Here is a 22,071-nt window from a genome sequence, read left to right as displayed (position 1 = left end):
TGGTAGCAGGTAAGCCTTGTTTCTGAACAGGGAAGAGGGTAAGGAAAAATACAGTAGCAGGCAGACTTCTCAAGCAATGCATTTTTTTTTTGGAACTGTAGGGGGTTTGAGTTTTCAGGTATGGCAGTTAACTACATATAGTTAAGAGGATATATATATACAAGAGGATATACAGGGCTTTGAAAAGCCCTCTGATTTAGGTGTTCAATTTTCATTTGTGATGCCCGAGGGCATCTTGGGACCTGCAATGTACCTGTCAGCCCTGGCCAGTGAGTGTTTTGAGTGTCCTGGGCAACTTCGAACAGCACTGGCTGTCTGCATCTAGGCATCTGAATTGCCTTCTGAGAAGTGGAAGAACCTGATCGAGAAACTAGTAGGAAAACTCTTTGACCTAGTTTTGGCAGGAATGCTAATCTAGAGTATGGCTTTCTGCTCCACCCCACTATAATGATTGTGGATGCCCTGCTCATGTGAGCAGTTATGCTCTCCTCAGTACTATTCCAAGAAAACTCTAATCAAGCTCACTGTCTGTAGCACATTGCTAACAGGACCCTGGCAAAATGTTAAACCATGGAGAACACTGTCTGCTTAGTGTTTTATGTGGAGGGAATCAAGTGACAGAAGCAGAGCAGCTGACCATGCTCACGCTTTGTTCTGTGTTCACTTCCTTTTTGAAAGCATTTTCCAGAGCTTTGACTGGGTTAAATAGCGATAAACAGCCTTCCTCCCATCAGCATCCTTTGCAGCTGTGCTGACCCAGCAGCTCAAGTTCTTGGACATCAACATTTTGTCTTGAGCTGACAGCATGTGTTTGCACGGCTTAGGGGGTGTAGTGGATGTGAACTTTGGCATCACTGGAGTTACTTGCTGCAAGATAGAGATAGAAGGCTACTATATTCTTCCAGCTCCTATAAATGAGCAATTTCTTTACTGGAACTTTGCTTATCATATCTGCAATGGATCGAGTCTGGGGCAGTTGCAATTTCTGATACTGGCTTGAGATACTGCAAGACACAGAGGCTTCTCAAGTAGCAGCTGTGTATTTTGTGAAGCAAGTGTCATCAAACTTTATTGTAATTATTTAACAGTTTCCTCAATTTTTGTTTGTGTTCTTTTGACTTCATTTCTGTTCTTAGTTGAAAATGTGATCACAGTGGTTACTGATGCTCCAGCCCAGCCTCCTCACTAATGGCTGTTGGCATGGGACCCTTCAAGCCCCAGAGTCTGGAGTATTGCAAGGAGGAGCAGCAGCACTCCATACATTTTTTGAAAATAACACAGCAGAATCTGTGAAGAGAATTATTTTATTCTCCTTTAAGAGACCAAAATATGCTGGAACATAGCAGGAAAGTATTTGCACAGTAAGCAGTGTCCCAGCACTGTCCTTCACATTTACTTTTGGCCTGGTGAGATTTTTTTAGGGAAAAGCTGGAGAACTTAGGTTAGAAACCTTTGCCAATGTGTTAAGAGTGTGTAAACTTAGAGATCTTTCTTTTGGATCTGTATTGGTTGACTTACTAATGATACTCTATTCTTTTGGCAAATAAAGAAGTGAAGTACTTGGTACTAACAGAGTCTAGGACAGTAGGTAAGGCTACGATTTACCTAAGGGAAGATAGCTTTAAGGGAAGAATAAAGTCATATATGCAACACTCAGAATGCAAAAACCTCCTGTTTGTACACACACTCCTCACTTTTCTTAGGAACCTTGTCAAGGAAAATGAGTTAGAGTGGTTTTCTTCTAACATTTTAGAAGCACCCATCGCCTCAGGCCTGGACAAGTACAACACTCTGGTTTGCCAGCTACTTTAAACTTAAACTTGAAAAGGTCAGTCAAACAATAGCACACTTAGAATTTTGAGTATAGGAGTAAGAATGTATTTCCTCTTGGTATTCTAAAAGAACACTTAAGAGCTTCCAGAACCTGGAGTCCTTTTTATTCTTTCAATTTTCAGAGTTCCTGAATTAGAAGTTTTGATGTGTAGGGAGACCCTGACACTGAAGGATGAAATTAATCATTGTGCCAGTTTTAAAGGTACTGTTTTTATAGCAAAGCAAACACTAAATTTTAACTAAATTTTTTAGCTAAAGCTTAGACACTACAGTATCACCACAAATTACAAGTTCCTGACTCGGTGCTGTTTGTGAGGACTGTAAAATGCAGATACTTAAAATTCATTTAACAGCTTTCCTGGTTTTTAAGACTGCTGTCTCGGTCCTACACCAAGTGGAACTCCTTCAGTGTTGTCTAGAGAACATGTTTACATTCTGTACAGGTCCATTCTCATTCCATCTGCTTCCATATCATAGCTAAATTCTTAACCTTCTGAGTTATCTAGGTAATTTCTAGTCTCTGATGCCATTCCATTTTGCTTTTGGCAATACTGTCATTTTGTTGCTTTTGCAATAAAGCATGTTAAGAATGCTATGTAAGTCTTCAGGGCAAAAATAGAGTGAGTGGCATGAGTATGTAAGAGCTTTAACAGTCACTAAACAAAAAGGTATGAAAGATTTACAAAAATTCAAATTACTGAGTATTATCACAGTAACATGGTCTTGCTTTAATAGTTTTTTTTTTAGTAGACCCCAAGTAAAGCACTGCAGCATTTCTGGACTGTTTTGAAACCTTTGATACAGGGCCCCATTAAAACAATTAAGCTGGAAGTGCTATGATTTGGTACTGGAATACAGGCTAAAGGAGAGTTGCATGAAAAGGATAGACCTGTGGAAGGAAGGCAAAATGCTCCAGCCCTGAGATATAACCACAAGGCTGGTCCTGGTGTGTTTGAAGGGCCAAAGTGACATTCATAATGGCTGAGCTAAGGTGGCTATGTCTCGTAGCCACTGGATGAATTGCCCAGCCTGTAGTATTAAATTAAATAAATTTAAACATGAAGCACAAACTCACGAGTTTTAAGGATAAAAATATGAATGTAGGGGTTGTGTGAAAGAGCTGTAATAAGGAATTCAATGCTTGTGGTGGGCTTAAAATGTGATACTGCAAATGCAGTTCTGTGAAGTGCCACCAGAGGGACTCCTAAGCAAGACAGATGGACTGCATTGCTCAGCGTTCAGTACTGGAGAGAAAACAGACCTGCAATCCTCTTGAGGGGTGGACTAGAAACAATTACATCATCTTTACAATATCAACGAACTCAGTTAAGGAAAGGCTGAGTGACTGTAGCATAATTATACCTAAGCAAGGGAAGGAGCAATTTATGCTAAAATTTTTTGCATAAAATAAATATGATTGAATTTAGAATAACTAATCACCAGAGAAGTGAAGGGAGAAAGACTTCAATGAGAAAGACCTTTTGTCTGAAAGAAAGTCAAGTTTTATATTTGCACTGACACCTATGAAATCCTGAGCACATACTTTTGCTTTACTGTAGTAATGGGATTAGAAAATACATTAGAAATTATTGAGCTGGGAAAAAATGCAGTAAGTCTGATATTCTACCACTTACAAGTATATAGAGTGAACACTTCTTACTCAATATTCTTACTCAATAGTTATGAAATATGAAAACAGCTAATAAAATAAAAATTCAACTGAAATTCATGTAGTAACTCCAAAAATTTAATTTTATTTGTCTGTACAATAGCAGTGAGACAATCCCAATAACTGAGTTGCACTTAACTGTCTTAATTCCTACAGAGTAAAGAATTACAGCTCTATGAAAGAATTGTTTCCATAAGTCTTCAAGTCAAAACCAGTAATTCCAGTAATCTTCCACCAAGCAACACAATTAATAAAAACTACAAAACTTACTTCAAATCACTCCTCCTTTCCCCCTGTACCTCGGTCTCAGTAAAAAAATGCAACAGCCCTGCTACCCTCTTTTCAGGTGTGTAGCTGGTGCTAGTGAGACGACTCCTCAGCCCTGGTTTGCTGGAGATGGCTGTGGCTCAGACATAACAGTTTTACTACTCCATGTGAAAAATGAGAAAAAAGAATCATATGGCCACTTTAACATTGCATGTCAAAATAAACTATTGCTTAAAAAACAAATTAACCTGTTCCAGAACTGTAGTCATACTTCCCCCAGACCGTGTGCTGTCCCCCAGTCCCCTGACAGACCTAGGGAGATGCTGTTCCCATGTCACCACCTCCCCTCTGTGCCCTGCATGGAGGACTAGTGCCAGCAGTAACCAGATCAAGGCCCACCACACCAACCCTCTTCAACAGGGAGGGGTCTGCATGTGGAGCCTGAGCAAGACTGAACAATTATTCAGGGATGGAGGTGCACGCCTGTGTTTCCTGATCCTTGTTCTAGTTTTCCTTAGACCACCAGTGTACACCAGGAACCCGTCTACTGAAGTCAGCAGATTTATCTCAGTGTGACTGCAGGAGTAGGGGCAGTCCCATGGCGTAGAAAGCACTCCGGACTCTGAATCCCAAGGACCTGAGTTCCAGTCTCAGTGGGACTGTCCTCTGGCAGTTCAATGCCTCCCTGCCATCCCATCCCGTCACATCTTGGATGCTCAGCAGCGTCAGCCCCGGTTAGTACCAGTGACAGTCCCGAGGACTTCCCTGTCACTGTCCAAGCTCGCTCGACCATGGCAGATGGACCTCAGGACTTAAACGGTGGGGCCAGTTCTGCGCACACTGTGCCTCACCTAAAAAATCCACTGCACAGGCTGGAAGGGCACACCCACGTGGGGAGAGCCCTTCCCAAATCTTTGTTTGTGAAGTTTGGCCGTACAACTGCAGGAGTGATATGGGAGCAGCACCAACCATCCCGCACAGGACCCCTGGTGCATTTGGGCCTTAATCTTCTGAGAGATGTCCTATTGCCTTCAGTTGGGCTTTTAACCAGATCTCTGTGTACATGTGTAGCAGTACCAAGTTCTGGAAACAGTTGTAAAAACGTCTTCTAAAATGCTATCTTACAGTTTTCCCCTTCTCTGTGTAAGTTCCAATGATTACCAAATCTGCTAAAACATTGCATACAGCTTTGTAATAATAAAAATCAAGAGCCAGGTGATTGCTACATTCAAAAGCCAATTTTGAGAAGCAATTTTTGTATTTTTTTTTGTATTTATGGATGGCACAATTACTTTTTTCCATTCTTATTTTATCTTGAATTGCACAAGCTTCTTCAGGACATGCTAGAAAAAGAAGCTTATAGAGAAAAGGGTTATGGATGGCCATCTCCAGTCTGTCCCTGCTTCCTGCAACTTGTCTTGTTGTGTACAATGACTGACATTTAAAGCACTCATTATCGTCTTCTATACAGTTAGCTAAACACACCCCCTATATATACCCTATTAAAAATTAACTGAGTTGTTCAAAATCCAAAATTCCTAAACTACCGTTCACATCAAACTTCAAAATAAATACAATACAAAATTTTAGAAAAAAACCCCTGAACTTAGAATTGCACTGATGCAATTGCCTGTGCTAGTAATTAGCTATTTCAAAGACCTGTGTGTGTACCTTAAAATTACTCAATATGTGATTTTCTTGAAATCTGGTTACAAATACTGGAAAAAGAAAATATTGTCTCTACAAAGTGCTGAGTTCTTTTTACCCTTATGAAAGCCAATGTAAAAAATCAGGATATTTAAAAAGCTTCTCATCATTTTTCAGGGTCACACCCAAGACAGGTTTAGTAACTATGATCATCTTTATGAAAGAAACTCTTTCAGAAGTAAGTTACAACAGCTGTGACAGGGTGAGTTTCCAACACGGTCTTCCCTGAAGTCTCCTTAAATGATGGCATCATGTTCATCACTGTAATAGAAACACAGTAATTCATGTTCTGCACTACAAGCAACAGTCAACATGAGAAAGAGCCACCCAGCTGCTGCTGAAAAGGTTATTTTGTGAGCAGAGGCCACCTTGCTAAGAAGGGCTAAGGGCACATTGATCTGGGAGTCGCAGTCCTCTCTGAGCCAATCCTGAAGTTAACAAAATAATTCCATTTTGTTATCACTCCTCCAGCTTCAGTGCCCTTACTAACATCTTGCCTTTCACATTTCATTCAGGTATTTTTACATCAGCTGTTGCTCTGGCATGTTTTGCCCTGTCTTACCTATAACCCATTAGTTACAATCAACCAAAGCCACTGCACAAGCTCAGCAACAGGTTTCCTTTGTTTTCAAGATACTGTTGATCTGAAGTCCACAATGTCCAGTCACAAACACGACTGTGGGTAAACACGTCCAACATGGATTGGTTTAATTCTGTGACCAGTAAGCAGGAGCCAAGATGGAGTTACATCTCTTAATGATATTACTGTATGTACATTAAACAAATGTATCAAGAGTTCATTCTGCCCATTCTGTTTGTCCTTGTTCCCCTCAAGAAAGTAATAAACAGACAAGGGACAATCCCCTGTGAACTTACATGGTTCTGTACTGGATGCCTCTTCTAGACTGATAGGTTTTGCATCCAATGTAGAGAATAACCAGGACTCCAAGGGTCAGCACAATGCCACCAACAAAACTGCCCACATCAAACCTGGAGGTTTTGGCTACGACAGCCTCAGATTTTGATGTGGCTGAAAAGAAGAAAACAAAAGAGACTTTTTATAGAGCTTGCAAAAATCATGTTTTGAGGGACTCCTCTACATCCTGCCCTTCCCATTGACATACCCTCCTAAAGACCCAATTAAGACAAATTTAACCAAGATCAACTAAAAAGATACCAGTCAAGCATGCTGAAACTCAGTGTTCTGGTTTTAAGTACCACATTCTGGTGATGCAGGAGCAACTGATCCAACTGCTGGCTATCTCTGCAAGACTGATTGCCCCTTCTCTCCACGTCCCTCTTTCCCCTGCCTTTCCCCTCCCTGCTATCCTGTCCTTCTACCCATGGAGCTCCTGCCCTTCTTAAGCCAGTTCTAGTGTTTTTCATACTCTCCATAAGCAAATGTAATTCACTAAGCTGGCCTGAAATTAACCCAAGCATAAAAGGAAGTTCCTTTTAGTCAGAAGAGCATACTGAGTCAGCCTGCAAGAGGGGTCCAACAGCTACCAAGTCAAGCAGGATAGTGACATGGTGGCAATAAAACACTTCTGGTGGCAATGAGTTTCTGGATTGCTTTACCTTGTCTCATGGAATTGTACTCTTGCCGTCCCAAATGAGATCAGCTCTGCAGACCAACACAAATATTGACAGAGACAACATGACCTCAGATAAGCCATAGCTGTTTCACTGTTAAAACTGGTCACATCTGCTACAAACTCCAAGGAAAACACACAGTCTGTGCCCATTTCTATTTGTACTTGTTACAGAGAATGTTACATGGTCAGCTAAAAGTTCTGCTGGTGACAGCTTCACCTACCTACCCAACAATGCTCCACTGATAGGTGAGCAACCTAATCTGTTTAGAAGTGTAAGCATGAAGTAATGTGAGCAAGCAGCTAACTGCCAGGAAATACTGAATGCTGTGCTCACTGTTTTTGTATTAAAGGGCACTGTTAAACTGTATTTGACAACTTTTACATAAAATGTGACATGCATAGTCATACTCTACCCTCTGTTAGGGATAAAATTCATTACATTGCTAAGGGAGCTCCGTCTTTTTAGCAAGCCAGTAGACATATTTTGAGATACAGGTCAGCTGTGAGAAAGGAAGTATTAGAGATGAGTTAAGTAAACTGAAGAAGGGAGAGCTGAACAAGTACAGAAGTTGTATTCAAAATTCAGACTTTCTCCTTAACATTGATAATCTCTGGTGCTGGTGGGCTGCTGGTTCAGACCACTTGTCTGGGTTTTTTTTCCTGAATATGTCAGGTCTTTCAGGTTAAGTGAATCCTTATTTAAATAAGCAGAGTGCTCAGACCAACATTATTGTAGCCAACTGTCCTAGTTCAGCAGGTGGGACCAGTTATCACTGTGGGGGGGTGATCAAAGCTGTGTATCCTACCCCCTCTATTCATTCCCCAAGGACAATGGACCATTAGCAGCAGCTGCCCAGGGAGTCACTAGCACCTTCACACCCAGCCTGGGGGGGGAGGGGGGGCGTGGCTGCTAGTGGGCCATCAACAGTTCAAAAAGACCCCATGACTCCCAGAGTTAATCACCCAATGTGTGAGTCTCCGCCCTGGGAGAGGGACTGGGTGCTCCCTGAGGGTACATAAGTGGTGGGTAAGAAGACCTCAGGAACCACTTGTCGGATCCACAGGAGCAGCAGGATCTGAACAGGAGAAGACCACCACTCTCGACCAGGCTATAGGCATCACCTGCACCAAAGGTTTCTCACTTCCTTTTGCTTTGGACTTGGAGGAACCACACGGGTCTCAGCACAAGGGCTAGCAACCCCCTTTGGGTTTGTGCCCCAGGACAGTGGGTTATACTGTTGGGTTTTGTGAGTTGAAAGCAATTTCTCTTTGTGTCAGTGTATTTATGGTAATATCTTTTATTAAATTGTAACTCTGACTTACAATCTCTCTTGTGGTGGGTCCATTTCTCCTGCTGGTTTACCTTTAAACCAGCACACCAACTTAGTAATAAAACCCCACTTTAGCCTTGTTTTTCAGCATGCAAATGCTTTCTTCCTTCTTTTTGTTACACTGCTGTAAAACTAACAATTCTACAACCCATATGAACATGTATACAAACCTTTATGAGCTTCCTGAACTGTGAACTCACCTGTTACAGAAGAAATCCTGGAAGTGGTCACCCCTGTAATATTGACGTGTGATGATGTGACTGATGAAGCTGTGGTGGGTCTTACTGTCTGGTTGGTTTTGGTGGCCTGAGTTGTCACAATGACAGACATATTGGTGTTGGTGGGCTGAGTGGTACTGTTCAGGTTAGTACTGATGGACACACCTGGGAAAAATTTTTTTGTGATACCACACAGAAAAACACATAAAATAATAAACTCCATACTCATTCAGTAAGACAGTATTTATCATGCCCAAATAGAACAACAGAATAACAATGAAAATGCAACTGCATGGGTATCCAGGCTTGCATACAGACTTTCCTTTGGACAGACATAACTTCTGCTTTCTGGGCCTCAAGGTTAGGAGTGGTTTAAATGAAAAGCTATAAATAAAACCTAGATAACATATGATAACTTTTAGAAGGGTCAATTGTTTTTTAGATAACACTATCCAATCCCACAGGATCACACCTAACTTACAGTATTTTGAAATACAACAAAATTCTGGATCAAGAGTAACTTTCAATTTAAAGTGTCCAATTTTTCAGATAACAAAGATTAAATGCCCCCCCCCCCCCATTTTAGTAATGATTTAATCTTTAATTTGCTTTCGAATGAAACACTAGTGTTACTCAGGCTCCATATATATTAACACCATAGAGAATGCTGTGTTTATGTGAAACTTTAGGTTCAAAAGGTTTTCCACACATGATAAAAGTTCAACAAAAGTAAATTTGGTTTATATAATTTATTAAGCAGTTAAGGGTAAAACAAAGACTGGAAGGATGTTTCAAAAGTTTGACCCCTAGTATCTTTAACTTTTGCTTTGCTTTTAGCTAACATTTCCCCATCCCTCTTCAGCAAGCACTAATACAACTGTTCAGAATAAAACCACCATGATGCAACATTCAAAAATAATAGGGATTGATAATTATAACAAAATCTTTAGAATCTTAGTGGAAGGCAGACAGATAGAATGATCTTAATTCCTTATTTTTCTAAGAAGGAGCTAACAAGAAACATGAGCCTGTTATGCAACTAACATTTATCTAAGCAGACAGTATGAGGCAATCAGCTTTTATGTATGAAGGAATTCTAGAGAGAAAAAGCTCCCTTTGTAGCTGTCTACTTCTGCATTATTCCTATAATCTCACACAAGCTGGTTGATTCTAAACACTGCAAAAGGTTTTTATTATGGACATTCAAATGTCTAATTATACCCATGTTTTCTTGAAATGATGTAAAACTAAAATAACTAAAGAAGAGATAGTTTCATCTCAATTCCAGAGTAAACCTGATATTCAATTTTGCCTTTTTTTATAGACAGTCTCTAAAATGCTTCTATAGAATAATATTCTTGTAAATGTGGTGTAAAACATGAGGAACTACATACAGAACTGTGTCTTTGCTAAGAGTTAAGTATCACAGCTTCCAGAACCAATACAAACATCAAAAACTTAACCCCCAGCAGTACAGCAGTGTAAGCATTCAGAAAGAACTGGTCCAGCCAACACTTCTGAGACATTTTGCATTAAAACTACTGAAACAGTCTAATACACTCTCAGTAGTAAATGTTAATTGTTTTCCTGTTCTTTAATGTTTTAATTGCACTGTGCCATAACCCTTGAAATGAGCATTCATTGAGATGAAACAGCTGGAATACTATATTCATGTGCTTACCTTGTTACAATTAGGATATTCAGTTCCTCTACGAAGCATGTGTAAAATACATCAGATAAAATTCAGGGCACATTTTAATACTGACAGGTAAACTCCCCAAAGGCACAATGATCTATAAATATCACATGGTTCCTCATTGTAGGAAATAAGCGAGGAAACATCTATATGGAAACCCCCTACAGTTATATGACATGAAACCACACCTGGTAACTGCATTCCTAATATAAGCAATACCAGAAAAAAAGACAAATCTGAATGCAAGTGTTAAGCAGTCAGTTTTCTGTGGGGTTTTTTCAGCCATGATTTCTGAGTGTCAAAGCGGCTTCTGTTTCTGAACAATACAATGGCTAATTGTTCCATGTGTAACATTATGAAACAATGTAACACAAAGATGGTATTTATTCCATGGGTATCAAATTACCCTACAGAAAACCTGAATCATGACAAAAAACATCCAAACATCTATGGAATTTCAGCACATTTGCACATTACTTTCTCCCACCTTTCTTTCCTACTAGCAATCCTTTTTTTTCTTACTTTATCAAGATTACAGCCCTTGGCAATGTAACAGTAAAATCAGTTTAATCTCCAGACCTGTATTTCATGATGTTTTTAGCATCAGTCACTTCAAAACATCAGTGGGAATCTATCAAAGGCAGCTGGAGAATTTGGGAAGCTGACATGAATCAGGCACCAATCTGTTCTTCTCTTAGAAAAATCTTACCTGTACTGCTTTACAGAGTTAAAATGAAAGAATATAGCAACATCAGTCCTTTTATCTTTTATTTCCCTAATTACTTTTCCCTTAAAAGACCGGCTGGGTTCATCGAACATCACACTAAACAAACCCTGACTGCCTGAGTTAATTTTTATTGTTTAAAAAGGATGCTTGCTAGTAGTATAGTTCAGGTTTATGATACTTTTGTTTTTAAAAAAGACAAGTATTTTACCTAGTATGCTACCAGTGTTTAAACATTAAGTAGCTATGCTGTATTCATCAATCAATACACATGCATACATACATATACCATACAGGTAAGAATTCTTAGCAGCATGCACTACTACTCCCTTAGTGTTCTAACTGAAGAAGAATGAACACAAAACTCAGATTGTATGAGCACTGTGCTAACATACAAAATTATCATGGAATGCTCTTACTCAAATAAATACTCTCCTTTGCATGGAAAATGATTGAACAACAGATTTTTGCTTCCACCATGAAGCGCTCCTTCCCCTCCCCTGCTCCCTCCTAAAAAGTAACAGCAAAGACTTTAGCAAGAAGTTGAGACAGATAATCAACATGGATGAACATCACATTAAAATCCATGAAGTTTCTAACAAAAACATAAAAGACAGAGAAGGATGGGAATCACAAACCCTGTGAAGCAAGACACAGCTATCAGTGAGGCTTATACTTTGCCTAATAATAAAGGGCTCAGCCCTTTTACTGTTATTATGCAGACCTAGTAAAGCTCAAACCTCTATAAGAAACCCGCAAGTGCTGGAGCAGGCAATGGAATGAGACACTGCACCCCTTGCCTGCTGCTGAAGGAAGGTCTTTGGAAAGGTTATTAATTTTTTTCCTACTGGTAAGTATTTTATACTTAAATGAAAACAAGCAATTTCTGAGTGTGGTAGCTCAGAGCTTATCTGGAGATTACAGGGACAGAAAGTAAGAGCTGTTATTGGAAATGCAATGACATAGTTGGGACTTTATGATCAGCATAAAACTCCACAAGTACACAAAGTATCTTGCCATAGACAGTTTTTCTGCCCTGCTTTCACATGGCTTTTAACACAAGTGCAATCCAGTTTCCAGAACCAGCTTTCCTCAGATGCAAATTTTATCTGTGCATCACAGCCTGAACAACTGCATGACATTAACTCTTATCTAGTCCTTACTAATGTAGTGAAATCTGCCTGAGCAAGTTCTTCTGGAAGATGAATTTTTTAATTTCCTTTTGTAATAATCTCATATTGTCATAGCCAACAGTTGGAACACTGCAAATGCAAGTGGATGAACTGTTTGTGTCCCAGGTTAAATATCTGCTTTCAACTCTACTAGTTGATCTAATACAGCTATTTTTTCTTTCTATAAATATGTTAACATGTTACTTATGTTGGAGCATCACAAATGCAATACTGCTGCCTTGGGAAATACTTCTGCCCTGCAGTTCTTTTGCCAGGTTGTGGAGGAAATAAGGCAGTGCCAGAACCATGCAGAAGAAGCCATGATGAATTGTTCCAGATCTGTCACTTGTAAATTGCCTTAACAGTACTATTTTGTGCTAGGAACTCTATAGGGATTAATTTCCATGGTATTAAGTCCCACGAGGTTGCAGTGAGGGTGGGGATCAGTCTCTTCCACCATGTCTCAAATTAAAGAATGACAGGAAATGGCCTTAAGTTGAGCCAGGGGAGGTTCAGATTAGAATTAGAAAAACGTTTTCATTGGAAGACTGGTTAGGGATTGGAATATGTTGCCCAGGGAGGTGGTGGAAATGTCTCTGGAAATCTTCATGAGGCATCTGGATGTAGCACTTGGGGATATGGTTTAGGGGTGATTATGGTGGTGCTGAGTTGATAGTTGGTCTAGACCATCTTGAAGGTCTCTTCCAACCCTGATGATCCTGTGAGTCTTATGTAAAAGGAAATGGAGTCTTACTCTTGAAACTCAAGCTCCCAGGATTTCATTATACCCTAAATCTGTTTACTGTGAAGTAACATTAAACAGATATGCACTGATTGCACAACATCCTATTCATCTTTACTCCATGGAAATGAAAGACGTTTGCTTAGAGAAAAAGAATTAACATTAAAGGACCAACTTCTTGAAATTCTTTTCTGAGTTTTTATTTTCAATCCTGTGCTTCAATGGCATTGCAAATGTAGTAACTGATGGAGCATGCAACCTAAACTTGAAAAACAGTATAGCTTCTTTTCAGAGTTGTTTTACATGTTGCTTCCCAGCCCTAACTGGTAACACCTCTCTCAAATACCCACTTTTGATGGCCTGTTCTTTAGAACTTGGTATGGTCTGGTTTAAGTTTGGAGCTAACTTCTACATTCATAGTAATGGACAGATGAACAGATACAAACCTCCCGTTGACGTTGTTGCAGATTGTGTGGACGACAGAGCAGTGACATTGGATGAACTGCTATTGTCTTCAGGGAAGAAAAAACCAAACAAAACAAGACCATCAATATTATTCATTTTAATTTTAACATACTATAATTAAAGTACCCACAACACAATACTCTCCTCAGGGTATCTATGTTTGCAGACTACAATGGGGAATAGAGCAGAGATTATCTATCCCAAAGTAGATAATTTTTATCCCTCTATAAATGCTTCCAGATTTCAGTGTAGCAAGAACATAGTTACACTGCATGCACAACAGTGTCTAGTCGTCTGCATCTGAATTCCTTGTATGTCCTCTGTGTGCTCTCTTCCACTTCTATGTATTACGTTCTATTCCATTTGCTGTAAACAGTCATACTGTCACTGACTTTCTTGACCTACTTAAGCACTGTGAGGTTTTTTGAAGTTTTCATTCCTCTGCTTCAGTTCCATTTCCTGTCACTCAATCTTTTCTTCCATTTTGCTGCATCTCTATTGCAAACTGAGCTGATGCTGGGAATATACTGTAGTCAAGCATGGACAACCCGATATTCTGTGACACATCTTTCTGTAGACTTATGCTCTCTCTACACAAAAAGTGTCCTAAGAATGTACCTCTTTCCAAAGACATAAAATACAAACCATGTTTCAGTTGTACTGGTTTTGTCCTTCTCTCCTTTCTTTCACTTCTACTTTCCCAGTTCTCTTTTTCTTGCCCCTCCTTCCTCCTCATGTTACTACTAGGTTTCTCAAGCACTCTCCCACTCTCACGTCCGCCCTCATAGCTGCATCCCTCTTCTATATTTCTTACAGGTTAACAGTCTCTTCCTCCTGGCAAAGATCTACTGGGCTGTTCCTGAGTGTCACTGCCCATACTTTTCTCCCTTCATTCTGTATGTCCATTCTGTGATTATTCTTTTCTCTGAAGTAACTGATCTTTTACAGCACCCTCCAACATCAGCAGTGCTGTTGTTTTACAGCCATGCTGAAAAACAAAGCATGTAACAATAGAGATGAAGAGGAGAGCAACAAACCTACGGCAATCAAGAAGCAGACCTACATTCCTGTGAATGGATCTGCTGTTCTTACTACTGGAAAAGTCTAGTCTAAAACAGTTTTGTCAATGCTTTTTGCAACTGCACACGTGTTATGAGCAAGCACAGGTCTAAGAACAAATGCACTAAATTTACACCTTCATTGTACTACCAAAAAATGGGAGTGCATGTGTGGGAATTACAAAGGGAATTACAGAGGGAATTACTTCACCTTTTCTCCGGTATAATCACAGCGAACTAGCCCTCTCTGCACATGCAATCCTTATGCTGACATACCCGGAGTATTAAGTTGGAGATTTAATTGCCTTTCAGAAACAGTCTATGACTGTACAATTACAAATGCATTCTCTCTTGCATATGTTGACTTTTATACCAGGATAAGCCAGGGAAATGCCTGGGGTGAAACCTTTTTGACATTGGCCCAATACTGTAACCAGAACATATCTTTGTGTTTCCTCCAGGTTCTGAGTGCTTACTTCTGCAACCCTGAGACAACTCCGGGTGTGCACTGCATGTTCATACAGGTAAAAAGAAGCCATTTGTACTGCCTGGAGTTTGGGAGTGAGTCAGTATTGCAATGAACACAAGACAGAGTGAGTCAACGAGCAGAGTACTGGCTACATATCCCACTTTTGGCCAAAAGCAAATGGGATGAGTGAAGTAGTACAGTGCAAAAATGACTCAGATGAAAACCTGCCTTGCCTTTATCTGAAGATCACTGAATTCTGGCCTAGCAGACTTCTTGGTTCTCCTTTTAACTGTAAATTGATGTTGCCAGGTGTTTCTAGTTCTATACACAAAATTTTCCCATTTTATTTCTTCTCTCTGGAACACCTAAGTATATGAAAATTGAGTTGTGTTCTACTGTTCCTCTTAAATATCTTTCATTGTCCCAGAGTATCAGAGTATCTCCCTCCTGCCATACAGCTGTTCACAATTCAGTAAAATAATGGACAAACTACTACAGGATAGTTTAAGGCTTACAATAATACATATTGCTCTTCTCACTGCTACTGACGAACAGCAACAGAAATGCCAAGAGCATTACCTGGCAACTTTTGGTCTGAAGTTGTAGCAGAAGGTGTAGTTCTGTTTGTGTCTTCACTCCCTAGATAAAAAAAACACAAACAAGAATAATAAAGATAGTTTTAGGTGGTTTATTACTAAGAAGAAGGGAAAATAAAAGTACAGTATCTGTCACTTGTTTTGGGACATATAAATTACTAAATTAACATGGACAGGAATTAGGTATAATGATGATATAAAAACATGGTAGCACAACAGCCTGCTATTAAGAGTACTAAAAGTGGTAACATTTGTACTACTCAACTATCAAATGAACTGGAACTCCTTCCATCCTCTGTTTTATATTCCCTATCATCCCCATCCCAAGTTCTTGTCTTCCTTGGGACAAAGGAGACCAAAAGAAGAGGCAGAAAATCAGGCACCCTCCTTTAGTAATAATATCTGACCTGCAGCACCTAGAGTAGAAAAAAAAAAACTTCTCACTTAAATCTTTTCCTGTCAAGTCTGCAAGGCCTGTGCAGGCAGACAGGAGTCTGGACAATATGGTAAGACAAATAGCTCCACCAAGAAGTTGCATTGCTCAGTTTGGGACTAAAGGCTTGTTAATGCATCCACTGGGCATTTGGCAGGTGGGGAAAGGGACTGAGAATACTCATACCTCCAAAGAAGTATCATCATACCCTAGAGACTAACCAAGGCCTGATTACTTTGTCCTCAGGCCTGGTCTACAAACAAGTGGTAAAATTGAAAGATATACCACACAGAATGAACAGTCTGGAATTCGTATGCATACAAGAGGATCAGTTTTGGACTGTGCCTTTGCAAAGCACAGTTTAGTTTTGATCACTTAAAACTGTGCTAAAGACAAGCAAATAACCTGAACTGAGTATCACAGAAATGGAGCATTTCCTTAGTGGTTACAAAACCTTACTGAAGATCTCAAAATGGTAAAGTTTGCAAATACAAATGGCAAAACCCTGCAGTATCAAGGTTAAGGGCAGCACTGCAAGATATTTTAGCCTGTTTAATTAGGGAGCTTAGGGAAAACACACAAACAAACAAAGAAGGATGTGGCACAGCCAAACTAAGCTTCCCCAGAGAGGACCAAATCCTGCAGGAAGTGGTCAACAACAGATAAGAGTCCCCACACAAGAAACAATGACCTGATTGAGGAACTGAAGCCAACACAAAAGTGGTATTACCCCTTCTCCAACAGCACACAATGTATCTGCTGCCTCAACCAGCAGAATGGGCTCCCTGTATGATTAGACGGAAGAGAAGGGCAGGAAGCAGAGGTGGAAGGGAAAACAGGACTGTATTAATCCTAGCTCTGATTAGCCTGGACTGCCCACCTTGAAAGACATCAAGGACCATATCCACCTTAAAAGATACAACTTTTGTTTCCTCCTCAAACCCCAAACATTGGTAATTCTCTTAACTGGAATCACAAGCATTGTCTCTAGAACACAAATACATCTTAAATGGGTACTGCATAAGCATATGCCACATTGGAACACATTGCAGTGAATGGGATAGGTGAGAAAATCTTAAAACTACAATATTCCCAAACTGTTCTCTATCCTCAGACTGTGGCTTTGGATTTCAAGCTGCATATATCACTGCAGTGACAAGCAAAACAGGGAGGCAGGAAGGTCTCTTGGGTTAAGCAAGGGGAAAAGCACCACAGTTTTTACGCAGCGATGGCTCTGACAGGTAGAGACTCTCATTCGAGACTACAGGCTGCACAGTGTAAGAGTCCCAAAGCAAAACAGTGAGGGGTTCTGGCCTTCTCCAGGAAGCAGAAGTGCAAGGGTTAGAAATCTGCACCGCCCCAGGTGTACACATGCATGGGCAAGCACAGGAAGGAAGTGGGGAGAAAGCTGGCAGCCACCTCCAGCATCCTGTGCAAGGGCAGAAGCAAAGCTCTTTGGGCCACAGCACTAGTTAGAATACTGGGCCTACGAAACTTGAGTAGAGAAACTCTGTGCTGATGCTTGTTCCCACCACCATCCAGAAGACAGGGGAAGGAAGGCAAGGATCTTTGCGTTCATTTTCCACAATGAAATGGAACCAAAACAAGGATATACCCATTTTAAAACTGTATCAAAGCACCACATACTGGGAAATAATAACAGGAAAGCAGGATCAACATAATTTTTGACAGACAACTCTGGTTTCCTCTGTTTAAGGTCAGGCACGGATTAGCTAAAAACTGTGTGGTTGGCCAGGGTGTATCAGAAGGCAAGCATGCTTCCTGTGAGATGCTTCAGCATGTGAGAGCTTTCAGGGCCTCTTGTGGTTTTGCTGCTCTAGTGTGTAAAAAGTCATGAGTTGGAGACAATTTGGACAAGCAAACTTCCAAAAGGGCAGTATCAGTTCAGCTCTTCCAGCTTTACAGCTGGAATTCCAAAGTGGCAGAGACAGGAGCTGAAGATTTGTGCTTGTGTTACACACACAGATAGATGCAGGGCGAGTGACAGGGACAGCTCCAATACTTGTTGAAAATGAACGGATCAAGGTGTTAAATGGACTTGATTTTGACAGATCCTGCAAAAATAACGTAGTGGATAACATTCACATCTGGAATCTGTAGTCTTCAGCTCACACACACACCAAATTACTATTCTCTGTAGAAGAGCCCTACACTAATGAGTGGCAATAATCATTCAACTGTGATAAAAGTCAACTTGCCCACTCACCTTCACACATAAGACAGACATATTTCTAATACTGAAATGCTTTATGGCTAGTGTAGCTAATCCTCATGCTGCAGGAAGATGCTGGTACATAAACTCTCAGTTTCACTAAGCACAATTTTACATATTAATTTTAGGGATATTTCAAAAGTCATATATAAAATTCTCTCTGGACATTTTGCCTTTTCAAGTACGATGAAGAGCAGGCACGTAGGAGAGTTTTATCCCCAAGTCATTCTGCTTTTGCTGGTTTAAAAACCAAAAAGTACAGAAGCACTGACAATGTGCAGTCCATCAGAAAGATCTCCCACTTGCTCAGTAACCTGTGAGCAATCCAGATGAGGAATAATTGAGGTACTGGAATAGTTAAAGCTGAAATGCTAGAGCAGCAACATAAATACAACCATCTGCTGGACAGTCTCCACCACCAGCATACTCTTCTCAGTTGAAATGGATAAAATTTAAATTCTGGAGATTGAAATAAAAGTAAACCCCTGATTTCAAATCCACTGTAACACCTGCCAGGCAATTCTGACAAACTATAAACTCAAATCCCTGCTTTCTGGAAACTTTAATTTTCCTTTGATTCAACAAGGTCTTTTGGTACCTATTTGTGAACCGATGTTCTTGGTCATCCTGAGAGAGAGGTCAGGCACTATTACTTCAGCAACTTTTTGGACAGGTTCTCATGCCTGAACATTGTGAAACTACCTCATAGCCTTGCAAAGCAAAGCACAAACACCTTGCACAGATGGAAACAACACAGACCCATGCAACTAACTGTCAACCCTGGCCAATTTAAAGCTGAAAAACTACACCACCTTTTGCTGTCACCCAAGAATCTAAGAGGTAGGAGGATATAGTGAAATTAAAATGCTATGCCTGCTTTCAGATCTGGAGGCTGATGATGATCATTTTTTGTATTTCAAGTAGTTTTGTATACAGGTAAGCTCCTGGAATATGTTACTTGCTATCTTTGCTGAACAGAGTGGGAAGGGGGTGGGGGCCACTTCCTGACAGGGAACGTGGATCCTCCTTCAGATACCAGGAAGCCAGCTGGATTTTACATAATAGTGGGAAGGACTTTTCCTACACTGCAACAATATTTTGGTGATGTTTCTTTCACTGACTTGATCAACACACAGAAGTAAACTGTCCAACAGAGTAAAAGAGCAGCATTATATTGAAATAACCAGTCTGCCCAAAAACCTAATTGAAGTGAGGACAAATCTACTGTCACTTTCACTTTTTGCAAATCACAGGATTTGATCAGTTTCACACTTTCTCTCAAAGTGTTGACTAGTTAATCACAAACTTCTGCTGAAGCCAACACAAATCTCAACAGTACTTTCTGGAAGTTTCTAAGTGGACAGGAAAAAAAAAGTTATTTCAACAGATACAGTAAACTGAGCCTTAAAAGGGCACAACTTCTCTCAACATATTGTCATTGGGCTCTAGACAGCAAATTTACATATAGAAGGTCCACATTTGACTGTCAAAAGTCCAATGAGATCATTGCTGCCGCAGGAGACAGCACTGACTACAATGAGTTAAACCAGCACATGTACTCAGGAAACAGCATGATAAAAAGCAGATCAATGCAATCTTTTATCAAATGAAATGTCAGTCTATTATTGTTAAATAGAGACCAAAAGATCTTAGCAAAGCAATAAATAGGTTGCCTGTAAACTACTTCTAAAAACAACTTGCCTTTTTTTTGGAAGAGCAATAGTAAAAGTGTTTAAATTCCTCATTTTATTTTCCTTTTGGTGGTATCAATTTTATTACAACTTCACCAGATTAAACAACAGCAGACTGAGATTTCTCAACAGCATTTATGGCAGACTAATTCTGATACCTATTTTCTGGCTTTTTTACTTGGGAAAATTGCAGGGCACCGTGTGGGGCATTGCAGTCTTCTGAAAAGGCAACTGTGACAGCTCAGATCTTTATATCTGTCGCTTTATCCCAGTGCATGCCAATGCTTATCCCCTCACAGTGGTTCTGAGCCGAGGTAGAAGCAAACAGAGTATTTGCCAGAACTGGCCAGCACAAAGCGGCACCGCTGCCGCCAGCGCCCGTCCAGCACCACCAGCACGTCCCCCGTTAAAAGCCCCTCGCCCCAAGTACAGCCCTGGAAAGCAGCACCCAGAGGGGGCCGGGAGCGCCTCTTCCAGCCCGGCTTGGCTCTGCCCTGCCTGGGGCAGCGCCGCTCACCTGCAGGGGCAGGCCCTGACTGCGGGCCCCGGGACAGCGGCGGGGTGCGGGACAGCGTAAGGATGCGGGAAAGCGGAGGGGTGCGGGACAGCGTAAGGATGCGGGACAGCGGAGGAATGCGGCGGGACTGCGGCGGGGTGCGGGACTGCGGCGGGGTGCGGCACATGTACCGCCGAGCCTGCCCTCCAGGGCCCCCGGAGCGGCAGGGCCGGGCCGGGCGTGCCCGCGCATCCCCCCCGGGCGTGCGCAGCCCGGACCCGAACCGCTCGCTGGGTTTTTTTTTTCTTTTGTGATTGTTGCTTCCACTGAACAACCATCCTGAACACTACCCCTTCCTCCCCCCTTCTGTCACGCTTTCCTGAGACCCCGGCAGTGCGCGCCGTGCGCCCTCCCGTCCCGCCTGGGAGCAGAGCGGCTCGCCCCGCTGCCGGGCACCCACGCCCGGGGCACCTACCCCCGGGGCACCGGCGAGCAGCCCCGGCCCGCTCCCGGCCGCCAGCCGCGTCCGCAGGCCGGGGTGGGCCCGGCGGAGGTGCGGCGGCAGCCCCCGGGCAGAGCGGCTGCGAGGGGCGCAGCGCCAAAGCCTCCACCCGGCCCGTTCCCCCGCGGCCGCTACTCACGGGAGCCGGGGCCGAGCAGCAGCAGCGCCAGCGCCGCCGCCCGCAGCGCGGAGGACGCGCCGCCGAGGAGCCGCATGGCCGCGAAGGGGCCGCCACACCGCGCCGGGCGAGTCTGCCCGCGGACCAGTGATGGGCAGGGCAGGGGCGGAGCTGGGCCGAACCCCTCCGCCCCCGGGCGGGACGGGGAGGTGTCGGCGACGGGATGCGGTGCGGCCCGATCCGATCCGATGTTCCGCGGGGCAGCCGGCGGAGACCTCTCTTTCCCGCACGCCGGGGCCCCCTCTCTCCTTTCCCCTCTTCCGCCCTTTTCCAGCAGGCAGGGCGGCAAAGCGTTGCGATATCCATGAGAAGAGCGTAGTGGACGCAGAAATGCCCGTACTTCACCAGCTGCTCACGGAGGTGACATCCGAGTGTCGCTCTGTAGGTCTGCGAGCACTCCTGGAAGCGGCCATGAGCTCCATAAGCGCTGCCCGCCAACAGCGCTCATGGCCGACAGTGTACGGCTGTCCGCTCTCCGATCATAGAATCATAGAATCAGTTGGCTTGGAAGAGACCTCCGAGATCATCAAGTCCAATCCTTAATCCAACTCCACTTTGATTACTAGATCATGGCACTCAGTGCCACATCCAGTCACCTTAAAAACCTCCAGGGTCGGAGAATCCACCACCTCCCTGGGCAGGCCATTCCAATGCCTGACCACTCTCTCTGTAAAGATCTTTCTGGTGTCCAACCTAAACCTCCCCTGGCAGAGCTTAAGCCTGTGCCCTCTTGTTCTACTGTTGGTTGCCTGAGAGAAGAGCCAAATCCCCACTTGGCTACAACATCCCTTCAGGTAGTTGTTGAGAGGGATAAGGTCTCACCTGAGCCTCCTCTTCTCCAGGCTGAACAACCCCAGCTCCCTCAGCCTCCCCCCATAGGGCTTGTGCTCAAGTCCCTTCACCAGCCTTCTCTGGACCTGCTCCAGCAGCTCAATATCTTTCCTGAACTGAGGGGCCCAGAACTGAACACAATACCCAAGGTGTGGCCTCACCAGT

The 22,071-nt window shown here is 42.3% G+C and overlaps 1 protein-coding gene across 1 annotated transcript; it reads right to left on the bottom strand.

The window, feature by feature from the left end:
* Positions 1-3,564: 3,564 nt before the first annotated feature.
* Positions 3,565-21,185, bottom strand: TMEM123 (transmembrane protein 123). Its single transcript, XM_071555165.1, has 6 exons — positions 21,037-21,185; positions 15,526-15,585; positions 13,401-13,466; positions 8,603-8,785; positions 6,353-6,506; positions 3,565-5,737 (listed from the first exon to the last, which is right to left on the bottom strand). The coding sequence occupies exons 1-6, from the start codon at positions 21,110-21,112 to the stop codon at positions 5,713-5,715; spliced, it is 564 nt and encodes a 187-aa protein (XP_071411266.1). The 5' UTR covers positions 21,113-21,185; the 3' UTR covers positions 3,565-5,712.
* Positions 21,186-22,071: the final 886 nt, after the last annotated feature.

The sequence above is a fragment of the Pithys albifrons genome, chromosome 1, assembly GCF_047495875.1.
Source record: "Pithys albifrons albifrons isolate INPA30051 chromosome 1, PitAlb_v1, whole genome shotgun sequence".
NCBI classification, from domain to species: Eukaryota; Metazoa; Chordata; class Aves; order Passeriformes; family Thamnophilidae; genus Pithys; species Pithys albifrons.
This window is presented reverse-complemented; position numbering and strand designations above follow the sequence as displayed.

Bases quoted from the DNA above. Each gene is read 5' to 3' on its own strand.
- TMEM123 (XM_071555165.1), bottom strand. From the start codon at position 21,112: ATGCGGCTCCTCGGCGGCGCGTCCTCCGCGCTGCGGGCGGCGGCGCTG. The intron at 15,586-21,036 runs GTGAGTAGCGGC...TTTTTTATCTAG, and splicing joins GCTGCTCGGCCCCGGCTCCC to GGAGTGAAGACACAAACAGA. The intron at 6,507-8,602 runs GTGAGTTCACAG...TCTTCTTTTCAG, and splicing joins CAGGATTTCTTCTGTAACAG to CCACATCAAAATCTGAGGCT.